At 39.3% G+C, this 13,484-nt stretch overlaps 1 protein-coding gene across 1 annotated transcript in view; it reads left to right on the top strand.

The window, feature by feature from the left end:
- LOC114047198 (N-acetyllactosaminide beta-1,6-N-acetylglucosaminyl-transferase-like) overlaps positions 1 to 12,488 on the top strand; it is a 75,814-nt gene extending 63,326 nt beyond the window's left edge. The window contains exon 4 of the mRNA XM_027868024.1: positions 12,424 to 12,488. Within this exon, the coding sequence (XP_027723825.1) occupies positions 12,424 to 12,488 (65 nt within the window). The remainder of the gene's footprint in view (positions 1 to 12,423) is intronic.
- The last annotated feature ends 996 nt before the right edge of the window (positions 12,489 to 13,484 follow it).

Below are 13,484 nucleotides of genomic sequence, written 5' to 3'. Positions count from 1 at the left end.
AACAAAAGGACACACACACACACACACACACACACACACAAAAGAAAATTAAAATAGTATGCTTCAGTCTGTGTTCAGACTCTGTACTTTCAGTGCTTTCTCTAGATATGGATAGCATTTTCCATCATCAGTCTTTTGAAATTGTCTTAGATCATTGTATTACTGAAAACAGCTAAGCCTATCGTAGTTGATCATCACACAATGTTGCAGTTACTGTGTACAATGTTCTCCTGGTTCTGCTCACTTCACTCAGCATCAGTTCATGTAAGTCTTTCCGGGTTTTTCTGTAATCCACCTGCTCATCATTTTTTATAACACAATAGTATTCCATGACATTCATATACCACAACTTGATTAGCCATTCCCCAATTGATGGGCATTCCCTCAATTTCCAATTCTGTGCAACCAGAGAAAGAGCTGCTATAAATATTTTTGTACATGTGGGTCCTTTACTCTTTTTTATGATCTCTTTGGGATACAGACCTAGTAGTGTTATTGCTGGATCAAAAGGTGTGCAGTTTGATTGCCTTTTGGGCATAGTTCCAAATTGCTCTCCAGAATGGTTGGATCAGTTTACAATTCCACCAATAATGTATTAGTGTCTCCATTTTCCTACATCTTTTCCAATATTTATCATTTTCCTTTTCTGTCATGGTAGCCAATTTGAGATGTGAGGTGGTTCCTCAGATTTTTTAAATTTGCATTTCTTTAGTCAATAGTATGCACCCATTTTTTAGCCTAGGTGAAAATGAGATAGCTGCCAACTGTCTTTGGTACTTTGCCAGAAGCACAGGAAATGATGAAAAGACATGGAACAATACATATAAAAATACTTTGAAAAGATCTTTTTGTAACATCAATGAAGGAAGTAGTAGAAGGAAAAGGGATGCCCATCCATTGAGGGATGCCTGGTCAAATTGTGATTAAATGAACATAATAGAATATTATGTTGTAAGAATGACAAAGATAAAGAATTCAAAGAAACTTAGTAAGATATATACACACTGATGCAGAGAGAAAGAAGGAGAAATAGAAGGCAGATTTATGTCCTGACTATGATATTATTAAAGAAAACTACACCAGAAGACTTCAGAACTCTGCTCAGTACAGTATTTAATCATGATCACAAAGGGCTGGTGAAACATTTCTTCCATCTCTTGTCAAAGAGGTGAGTGTACTTACCGTAGGTGCTGAATGAGACATTTTCAGACATGACCAACGTGTGTTGATTTCTTTTGCTTAATTGTAATTACTTGTTACAAGGGAGGATTCTCTGATGTCCACAGGAGGAAAGGGAAAGATCCTTGGGAAGTGACAGTGATGTTAAAAAAAAATGTAGAAAGACATCAATGACATTTAAAAATGAAGGAGGGGTCCAGGAAACTTCTCCAGAATCAATACAAACATCTTTTTAAGTTTTTAAGATCCAGATTCCATGATATGCTTCTTCTAGATATAGCTTTAACTGCATTAGCTCCTCCCCTCAGAGGCATTCCTTCTATTTAAATATTCATGTACAACTATATTTCATTTATGTGTATAGCTATAATAACTTTGAAGACTTCATATCTTTGCCCTTCATCTAGAGCAAAGGTTCCCAAAGTGGGCAATATGCCCCCCGGAGGGTGGTAGAAAGATTGGGGGGGTGTAGCGTTGGGTGCAATTGAGGGGGCACTGAATAAAAATAAGGGGTGGTGGAAGCATAAGAAAAGAAAGGAAGATAAGAAAATTTTGAAAAACCATTCATACTTGTTTCATCTGTTGTGTAATGGAGTTAAAGTCATAGTGATTACATTATTTTCCAAATAAACACACAAATTGCAAGTTATAACCAATCAGTGGTTAAGTTTATCAGCAGGTCTTAACAAGCAAGTGCTGGCAGGTGAGCCTGACACATTGTCAGGAAGTCCAGCACACATGGGCAGGAATATGTGTGTGTAATGACTTGGTTACAATACAATACAATATGGTTACATGACATGTCATCAAAATTTCAATGCAGGAAAAACCCCATAAATTTACAATAAATTATTAAATTAAAAATGCATAATTTTTTAAAAATATATTTTATTTTTTTGAAATGATGCAAATTTCAAAAAAGACATTAAAGGGTTAAAGAAAATAGATTTCCGGGGGGGGGCTCTGAGTAATTGTTTTTAAAAAGGGGGTGGTAGGCCAAATAAGTTTGGGAACCTCTGATCTAGAGTATTCCTTTCTGCTACAGTAATGCACAAAATTCCTGTAAAAGGTTTTCCCCATTTTTAGTGACCCCATAATCTTGGGTTTCTTAATCAGGTGCCCCTGACCTATAGATATATGGATAATATGCATGTATGCATGTGTGTGTTTGTATCTACACACACACCCCTATGTATACACACACACACACACACACACACACACACGACATGCCCTCATCAGAGAAAGTGGTGTGCTCTATGAGCAAAGCAAAATTATAGTAGCTCAAAAGAAACATGAGATGCACAAATTTAGAGAATCCATCCCAAATGTCCACATGGACTACTTGTGCCTGACGGGTAGTAGAGCATTCCAAGCTCATAGTGGTCTGATCAGCCACAGTCAGACACACTGCAACTTGACTCTCACATAGTGATGTCATTTTGGTCCTCTTCGAGAATGAAAGACAAGAGTCAACCAGCAACCTTCTCTGCAGACAGGATGAACCAGGTAAAGGGTAACTGACAAGCTTCAAAACCGTCATGAATTAGAGAGATGCCTACCCCAAACATGAAGGCCTCCCTAGGTGGAATGGCTCGCTGAGAACGATTTGTTCCAGAGGCCATAAAGGCTGTTGGAGCAGGTGTGCTTAGAGCTTGATCAGGCATCAAAGACTCCAATGCCATCTACTGCTTCCCAGGCCATCACCAGTCATTTTGACTTTTGTCTTGCCACCGGACTTCAATGACTCTGGAAGAGAGAGTTAGGCTGATGACTTTGTGTAACTGCCTAACTTAAATCCAATTCATGCACAAGTCAAGACCACCCCATGATGTCACTTGTACTCTTTGAAAACCAAGGACAAACAACAACATATATTATACTGTGCTGCTGCTTCTACACACGTTATCTTATCTGATCTTCACAGTGTTCCTATGAGGTAGGTGCTAGTAGTATCCTCATTTTACAGGAGGAAACTAAGGCCTAGAAAGATCCTTTAGTCTTACTTAGTTACATAGTTATTCAGTGTCAGAGAGGGGATTCAAACCTTAGGTGAAGCAGCGGCTAGAACATCAGACCTGGAGTCAGGAAGTCCTGAGTTCAAGTGCAGCTTCAGACACTTGGTAGCTAGGTGATCCTTGCCAAGTCATTTGTCCTCTATTTGCCTTAGTTTCTTCATCTGTAAAATGGGGGTGGTAATAGCACCTACCTTCCACGATTGTTATGAGATCGAATGAGGTAATAATTATAAAGCCCTTAGCAAAGTACCTAACACACTATTGGCTGTCGTCCTTCATTCTCGTAGACCAAAAATCTGGCGCATATTGAATGCTATATAATCGTTAGCTGCTATTACTGTTGTTGTTGTTACTGCAGGTTCAGCTCTATCTGCTATGCCACCTTGCCTCCTTATAAAAAGAGAGTCAGATTAGATTATTTCTAAGATTCCCTCTAGATCTAGATAAGGCCTATTACCTCATTGTTCTCACTGAAATGCAGACTAAAAGTTACTCGATTTTTCTGCTCCCTTTCTCTGAATTTTATCTCAACTAATAGCACAAAAGAATATCATTTTATTGTTGGCTAGGCCTTAACGGTATTAGACCTGAGATATTATAGGAGTCTCATGGATTAAAGCCCTGGGAAAAGTTCTACAGGCATACCCCACATAACTGTTCAAACTATGCTATTTTACAACTGTACTATTAATCATGTAACAACCATTTCTCATGCCCTCTTTTTTTTTTTTTTTTTTTTTGGCTAGGCAATGGGGTTAAATGACATGCCCAGGGTCACACAGCTAGTAAGTGTTATGTGTCTGCAGCCAGATTTGAACTCAGTTCTTCCTGAATCCAGGGCCAATGCCCTAACTAGGTACCATGGAATCCCCCACCTTTCCTTGGGGTCTCCAAGCAATGTTAATTCTGAATTCTTTCCTTTTCCTTCTGTAAGATTAGAAGCTTTCTGAGTTGGGAAGGAGATGACCTAATGCTTCAGGTGCAATTCTCTGAATTAGAAAAAGAAATGTCCCACTCTCCACCCCCACACCTGGCTCTTCACTCAAGTGTCTGTATTCAATCAAAGGAAGAAGGAAACACTAATTGATTGACCAGTGCAGGGCCAGTTTTCAGATAAGATACATGGGTTGCTTGAGATGTATACTTAGGAGAAAACTCTGCATCTGTCTTTGGATCTGACTGGGTTTCTGGTCCATGTAACTGAGTTCCTTAGTTAAGGGTCTTTAAACAATAGGTAGAGGTGGTCAAGCTTCCCAGCCACACAGGTCTAAGCTCAAACAATGCAATAAAATTTTCTCACAAGACAGAAATTTAACTAGAGTAGACCCATAATTGAACAAGAAGGAAACTGAGCTAGTCACAAGATGGAGTCAGTGTGATTCACTCAATTCCCACAATTCCCACATTACCAAGGAGTAAAGTAAGCCCTAGGAAAAATGGGTCTTGTTAGTAATACTCAGTGCCTTACAACATATTGACCTAATACGACAAATGAAGTTTGTTGTTGTTGTTCAGTTGTTTCTAGTCGTGTCTGACTCTTTGTGACCCTATCTGAAGTTTTCTTGGCAAAGACACTGGAATAGTTTGCAATTTCCTTCTCCAGTTCACTTTACAAATAAGGAAACTGAGGCAAACAGGATGAAATGACTTGCCTAGGGTCACATAGCTGGTAAGTGTCTGAGGCCACATTTGAACTCAGGAAGATGAGTCTTCCTAACTGCAGGCCTGGCACTCCATCCACTGTGCCATCTTGTTGCCCCAACAAATGGGGATTTAGGAGGAAATAAAGGGTAAAATGATTTTCTATCTGAATAGCAAATATATATTCATGAAATGACTATCCAGGCAATGTTTCTTTGTTTAGGACCAATGCTATTAACTTGGCAGGGCTGCTATTTAAGCAAACAAATCCCGAGGACAACTGAACACCATTAACAAGAAGCAGCATTACTAACAGAGTTACCAGTCTCTGGCAGGGACAGAAAGCTAGCTGGAGTGTACAGTATGTGACTTTAAAAATAGTCATGTCTCACACAAGTGATTTTATCTCAGCACAGGAATGGGGAAAAGCATTGGCGCATCCTCACATCCACGTGAGGCAGGTTGCTTTGATGATGTAGCCAGTTAGCAAAAGGCTAAGTGGAACCCCAATAAACAAGCAGGCTTCCTTCTTATGGTTGTCAGAGAGATGGAGAGACAGAGGAGGAAATTGGAAAAAGGAAAAAGAGGCAGAGGAGACAGGAAGGACATCAATAGAAAAGCCCCCCAAAATGCTTCTGCCAAGAGGACCTAAATTACGGGCCTCCCCCCAAAGTAAGTTAAACAGTTAATTAGGATCCTATCAGAGGGAAGCACTGCACCATTTTTCATTTCCTTATTGTGAAGGATGGGACTTTGGAAGCAATGTCTTTTTGTGCTGGTTCTCCTTACAACTCTGATTTTTGTGTTTTTTTTGTAATCGTAAATTACTGGTACAAAAAAGGATCCAGAGAACAACTATCTTGAATGCTGCTGAATTAGCAGAAGGCTGTAATCAAATTATAAAAGGAGAGACCTTTCTTTTCAACTCAAGTGTGCTAAGAACTTCAGACAGTGTGATTACCTGTAGCGAACAACTGATTCAGAATCACTATATAACAAAAACTCTGTCGGAAGAAGAGCTCAGATTTCCTTTGGCCTACATAATAGTTATACACAAAGACTTCGAAACCTTTGAGAGACTTTTCAGGGCAGTTTACATGCCCCAGAATGTTTACTGTGTTCATGTGGATAAGAAGGCAGCCCTTGAGTTTTATGTAGAAGTGAGAGAATTTCTGAACTGTTTTCCCAATGCTTTCCTTGCCTCAAAGATGGAATATGTAGTCTATACTGGAATATCTAGGCTCCAGGCTGACCTGAACTGCATGAAAGACCTTGTAGTCTCTGAGGTTCAGTGGAAATACATTATTAACACTTGTGGGCAAGATTTCCCTCTGAAAACCAATAAGGAAATAATCCAGCATTTGAAAGGATTTAAAGGGAAAAATATCACCCCAGGGGTGCTGCCTCCTGAGTATATGATTTGGAGAACAAAATATAGCCACAAAGAGCATGCTGGTCCAGTTGTATTTTTTATTAACCAAACCCGGACATTAAAAACCCCACCTCCCCACAATCTGACCATTTACTTTGACTCGGCTTATGTTGCCCTCACCAGGGATTTTGTCAACTTTGTTCTCCAAGACCAACGGGCCATTGATTTATTTGAGTGGTCTAAGGACACCTACAGTCCTGATGAGCACTTCTGGGTGACTCTCAGTAGGAATCCAGGTATGTGTGCCTCCCATGTGCTGTTACTTTGAATAAAGACACATGAACAAAAATGTTAAAATCTTTATGTTGCAGAAACGAAAGATGCTATACAAAGTGATATACAGAAAACACATCCTTATAGAATGAAACACAATCTCTTATGGAAGAGAAACTTCTTAGCATAGGAAAATGAGCAGATGTTTCTGCAGAATAGAATACCTATTTTCGAAGTTTGATTCTGCCTTAAGATCTACTTATTTCAAGCAATTTAGGAACCAGTGGTATGTAGTTGTAGACCTAGTTCTCTCTCTAGCATGAGGGCATTTAAAATTAGATACTAGAATTTGGGGCAGCTAGGTGGTGTAGCTGGGCCCGGAATTAGGAAGACTTTTCTTCATGAGTTCAAATCTGGCCTCAGACACTGTGTAACCCTGGGCAAATCACTTAACCCTGTTTGCCTCAGTTTCCTCATCTGTAAAATGAGCTGGAGAAGAAAATGGCAAACTTCTCCAGTATCTTTGCCAAGAAAACTCCAAATGGAGTTACAAAATGTCGAACACAACTGAACAACAACTAAAATTTAGGAATAAGGATTCAAACCCTCATCACTTTATGATTCTCCATTCTACCCTCTATATTGCTGCCAGAGTGATTTTCATTAAACCTCACAGACCTCTACTCAGTAAATCCCAGTGATTTCACTATTGCCTCTAGAATAAAATACGAACACTTCTGTTTAGCTTTTAAAGCCTTCCAAAGCCTTGCCCTGCTTATCCTTGCAGCCTCCTTGTACTTGACTCTCTGTACTCCCAGATCCAGCCAGACTGGCCTTCTGTGTCTTCTTCATATATGACAATCAATCTCCAGTCTCCATGCTTTGGAGCATGGAGCCCGCCATGCCTGACCTCCACCTTATAGAAACATTCTCTTTGAATGTGAAGCTCATGTATCACCTTCTATGAGAAGCCTTTCCTTATTTCCCTGTCCCCCAATTGCTAATGCCCTCTCTCCCAGACTACTTAGTAGCTGACCACTTTGTCTTAATTTGTATTTATTCTCTTAATATTTATTCTGAATATACATATATATATATATACTTCATGTCTCCCCCCAACAGAATGTAAGCTCTTTGCAAGCAGGGATTGTGTTATTCTTTGTAACCCACAGCACCTAACATAGTGCCAAACAGTTAGATGATACAGCCTGGAGACAGAAAGACCTGAGTTCATATCCGACCTCAACTCTGTATCAACTCTGTAACCCTGGGCAAGTCACTTAACCTCTGTTTACCTCAGTTTTCTCATCTGTAGAGTGGGATTAATAGCACCTACTACCCAGGACTGTTGTGAGGATCAAATGAAATAATAATTGTGAAGTGCTTAGCACATAGTAAGTGCTAATATAAATGTTTATTATTATTAGCATGTAGTAGGTATTTAATAAATTCTTATTGATTGATGATTTGGAAGTTGTTTTTTTTTTAAAAACAAATCCTTCCTCTCCTCTGCTCCCAACTTCCCCCACAACTAAATCCCTCAAAACTGAAAACTGAATTTTGATAGCCTTTGATAAGGAGGAGAATTAGGTCAGCTGAACTTTCCCCCCTTCTTTTGCTAGAACATTATAGGACTCTTTTGATCAAACAACTAAATGTTTTTTATTCTTTTCCAGTTTCCTCATCTGTAAAATGGGATAACAATACTACTACTAATAATAATATCTCCCTCCCAGGGTTGTTCTGAGTATCAGATGTTGTGAGAATAATGTTTGTAAAGCACTTTGTAAACTTTAAAGAGTCATATAAACGCTAGCTATCAATACTCTTAATATTCCATACAAACCAACCTTCTTCATGTTTCCCATAGATAACATTTTACCTCCTGCCTCTCTCAGCCTTGTCAGTTGTCCCCCATTCCTGGAAATGCTCTCCCTCTATACCTCCATTTCTTGGAAGTCCTAGCTACCTTCAAGGTCTGGTTCAAATGTCGCAGCCTTTTTTTAGTGTCCTATTTTATGAAGCACTTAGCTAAGTGCCTGGCAAATAATAGGCACTTAAATGTTTATTCCTTCCCACCCTGTGCTCCTTCCCCTTTTCTGTGGGGTTTCTTGGGATGTATATTCCTGTTTATATTTGTCTGTGAATATATTGTCTCTTTTCCCTTTAAAAAAATATTTCTTTGATTTGTTTTTTTGAACATTTTAGTCCTTCTTTATGCATAATTCCAAACCGCTTTCTGGAATGGCTGGTCCAAGTTTGCAACTCTTCCAACAACCTATTAGTTTGCCTATCTTTTCACAACCCATCCCATACTGACTATTCCTATCTTTGCTGTTGTTGCCATATTTGTCTATTTTCTGGGCATAAAATCAACTTCAAAATTTTAATTTCTTTAACATTTTCTGTCTGTTATAGTCACTGATTTCTCTATGGTGTCCTTGCTCTCAAAGCGCTTCTTACAGTGAATCATTTCCCTTCTGTAAGCCCAGACTGTGGTGCTTCTCTCTCAGTCCTGTTCTGGGCTTTGCTCTCTCAGGGAAGTTCTGTGGTCTACAAGGGGCAAAGGCATCTCCTTGGAACATTGCTGCAGGGAGGCTCTGACAGGCCACTGTAGCTGGACCTTATCTCCACCTTTCTTAGTCCCACTCTTGTGAATTTCCTTCTCTTTTATGAAGCTGGCTTTCTTTAATGCGTAGGCTGACCACAGGCAACTGGTTGGGAAATGACTGAGGGAAGGTCCCTGAGGGAAATTCTGAGACACATTTGCAATTAGTTCTCTTTTCTTTTTTTTTTTTAATTAATTAATTTATTTTGGGTTTTCAACATTTACTTCCAGAAGATTTTGAATTCTAAATTTTCTCCCTCTTCTTCCCCTCCCCCCTTCCCAAGACAGCGTGCAATCTGATATAGGCTCTACATATACATTCATATTAAACATGTTTTCACAGTAGTCATGTTGTAAAGAAGAATTAGAACCAATGGGAGAAACCACGAAAAAAGAAGAAACAAAACAAATAAAAAAAGAGAGAACAAATTGTATATTTTGATCTGCATTCAGACTCCATAGTTCTTTTCCTATATGCGGACAGCATTTTCCATCATTAGTCTTTTGGAGTTGTCTTAGATAATTAGGAATAATAGATAATTATTAAAGGTAATTGTCTTAGATAATTAGATAACTGGACCTGTGAAAATATGTTTCTCTCATTCCTTCTGGTGATTGCCCATTTCCTCTGTAACCAGCACCTGCACTTTTGGCCTCTTTCTGCCACAGGCTTCTCCTATCATGATCCAAGATCTTCTATGGTCACCCCTTTTCCTTGCTTTCATGCCTCAGGGTTGGTCTGAATCATGGGCTTCAAACTACTCGGGGATCTGGGTCCCCATATACCACAGAAGGATGTTGGGCCTCAATTACATTCTTTTTCCATAAGAATTACCTGTAGTGTTTTTCTCTCTAATTTTCCTCTTCTTGTCATGGTTATATTTACTCCCATTGATGGGGTGGGGCCAGGTTGGGCAGGATGATGAAAGTGGCAGTGGAGGGATGGGGGGTAGCTTGATAGCACAGTGGATAGGGAAGTCCTCAATTCCATCCTCTTCAGACACTTACTGGTTCCATGACCCCGGGCAAGTCACTTAATCTGTCTCAGCCTCAGTTTCCTCATTTGTTAAATGGGGATAGTAATAGCATCTACCTCACAGAGTTGTTGTGAGGTTCAAATGCAATAATAGATGTAAACTGCTTTGCAAACCTTAAAAGTGTTGTATAAATTCTGCTATGATTATTAATTATTATTATTGGCAGTGGAGTGAGAACTGTGACCTAGTTTACTTTCTCACTCTATTACCTCTCCAGGATCCATGATTCTGAGACTTTTTTTCTGAACTGGACCTGTGATTTCATTAGCGTAGGGAGCTTATGGAAAAGCATTTCCCCTACCATTACTGTTCATTACTTGCCCTGTAATTTCTAGTTTTAGGTAGTATCCTGTGGCACTGAGAGGTTAAGGTATCTTGTCCAGGGTCTTAGGGATGTGAGGTAAGCCTAGATAATCTTGACTCAGAGAAGTTAGAACTATCCATTATACTAGGCTTCCTTTCTACATATATTATTAGTATAAATAATTTATATCGTAAGTGTATCAATTGTACTGATATGTCCACTTCCAGGATTAAATAAGTATGAATTGTTAGCAAGGGATCCTGGCTCAGGAATGCTTCTAGAAAGTAGTAATGGATCAGAAAGGGTTAGGAAGGAGGTGTTCTCCATAAGGATTCAGTACATCTTTTATCACAGTCATATACCCCAAGTGTAAATTATTTAGCTCCAGAGTAGGGAAATGGACTGAGACAATAGACAGAGACAATAAACAGGAAATAGACACCCTCATCCCTCTGACTGCCTTCCCCAGATGGAAGACCAGCAGAGCAGATACACAGAGGCCCAAAGTCAACCACCGTAACTGTTACCCAGCCACATAAAAGTCCCACTTGCCTCCAGTTCAATCTTTCACTCAATATCTCTGTCTCTGTTTCTTTGCTTCTCCTCCTCTCCCTCCCTGTTCTTCCCCCACCTCTTTCTTTTTCTCTCTCCCTCCTCTCTTTCTTTCTTCTCTCCCCAACTCTCTGCCTCCTCTTTCTCTTCCTCCTCTGTCTCCATCTCTCTCCCTCACTCTTCTTTCTCTCTTCCCTCCTCTCCCTACCTCTATCTCCCTTCATATGCAATTTCTATGCAAGCTTCACTATTTTATTATCTAGTTTTCTAAAAAGTTCCAACCCCATTTGTTTTGCTTCCTTCCCTTAATCACCCTGGCAAGCAAGCAGGACGGAAGAGGTGATATAATCATCCAGTATCCTGTCCCATATGTTCTCTTTCACCAAAGTAGTCTTACTCCCCTTCCCCACCCCCAACTCCACTATACTGACTTATTAAGTTCATCACACATTTCCAAACAAGAGTCAAAACTTATTTGTAAGAATTATTTGCTAAAGAAGTAGATCAAGTAAAATTCATAACGAGAAAACTTTAGGGGAAAAATGAGGTTTTACCCAACTGAAACTAAAATCAGTCAAGTTCAGGTGAGATGTTTTGTACCTACAAAACAGGGTTAAGAGTATTAGAAAATGTTTCCCAAGTCATTTGACATTCACAGTTAAGGGAAGGGAGACGAAGGACAGCTGTGCTTCTCATGGTGTACTTTTAGAAAGGTTCAGTGAGCACAAAAGTCCCCCTGAATGGGCTTGGTTAGTTAGGCAGATCCTGTGCCCATTTATAGAGAAATTTCTTTCCTGGCCCAAATTACATCTAGGTGTGAGTGTTTCTGTTGGGGGAGAGTGTGTTTAAGGGGAAGGCCCACAACTGAGGATGTCCAATAAATATGATAAAAGACGTTTTCTTATATTATTTCATTGACAAATATCCTACTCACTCACTTGATCCATTCAAAATCAGGCATCATGTACCATTTCCAATCTAAAGAAGTAGTTCTTCAATTTTGTGGGTTCTGCTAGGAGAAAGTTTATAATCAATTCTTTAGAGGCAGCTAGGTAGCACAGTGGATTAGAATGCTGGACTTGGAGTCATGAAGACCTGAGTTCAAATTCTGCCTCAAACACTTACTGGCTGTGTGACCCTGGACAAGTCACTTAACTGCTGTCTGCCCCAGTTTTCTCATTTGTAAAAATGGAGAATGTAATAGAAATTACCTCCCAAGGTTGTTGTAAGGACAAAATTAGATAAAATTTATAAAAAGTGCTTAGCACAGTACATGGTACATAGTAGTCACTTAATAAATGATTATTTACTTCCTACTTTGATACTTGTATACTCAAATGCATCTATGCACTCATTGATGTTAACATTCTCTCCTGCAGTGATGATTTGAAATCTACCCACACTGTTTCAACCTATATGACCTTTGTCCACTTTTTTAGGGAATCTTTCCAATATTCCGGGGGCCTGTCCTCTAGAGCTCTTGATATCCCAATGGAGCACATGAACTGTCTACTTGCTATTCACCTGTTATTGGGATCCATGGACACTAGACATGGACTGTGTGCCTTTCATTCCTCACGCTAAGTACATTATTGTACACCTCTTCTTCTGGTTGAACATTTCTCTGGTGGCACCCTTGATGGAGCTGTTGATGCACAAGTATCGAATGGTTACGTGCTGCCTTCGGAGATGATCTCCAATTTATCCTGCATATATTTTGTATGTGGGTAGTTACTTATATGTTGTCTCCTCCATTAGAATGTGAGCTCCTGAAGTCAGGAACTGGTTTTTGCCTTCTGTATCTCCAGTCCTTAGCACAGTGTCTGGCACATGGCACACAGTAATAAACACTTATTGACTGGCTGACTGCCTTATTCACATCCATTATTCATCCAGTTCACCAAAATTTATACTTTTCTGTGACATTTTCATCACCTTCCATTATGATAGAATAGACACCTTTGAGTATAACTTGAAGACATACAATGATGTCTGCATCAGGGATAAATTTTTACTAAAATTTATATTGTCATTTTGTCTGATTTCTTCTGACTTTTGGGTCCACCAGACTATAAAAACTAATACAGGAACCCAAACACCTGAGATTTTAGTGTATTGTTGATTTGTTCTATAACCTTGGGTCCACTGCTAATCACGTAGACCTTAATTTCCCAGTTTATAAATAAGAATAAGTAATAATACTATACCCCCCCAACCTCCTCCCCTAGGCTATTTCAGGGATAACTTTAGCTCTCTAAAGTGATTCTAATTTATCCAAAGGAAGTTGTTACCAAAATTTAAGATATTATTGGAACCTCCCACTAGTGTCTAATAGATGTTGAGTTCCTCAAAGGCAGGGACTATTTTTTTTTTGCTTTCATTGAATCCCTAGTGTTTAGTACAGTGCCTGGCACATAGTGGATGCTTAATAAATGTTTACTGACTGTCAATGTGATAGTATATAAGCTTACTGATTTTGCTTCTAATTTAGATGTCAGAC

This window comes from Vombatus ursinus, unplaced genomic scaffold (genome assembly GCF_900497805.2).
Source record: "Vombatus ursinus unplaced genomic scaffold, bare-nosed wombat genome assembly UNPS02000577.1, whole genome shotgun sequence".
NCBI classification, from domain to species: Eukaryota; Metazoa; Chordata; class Mammalia; order Diprotodontia; family Vombatidae; genus Vombatus; species Vombatus ursinus.
This window is presented reverse-complemented; position numbering and strand designations above follow the sequence as displayed.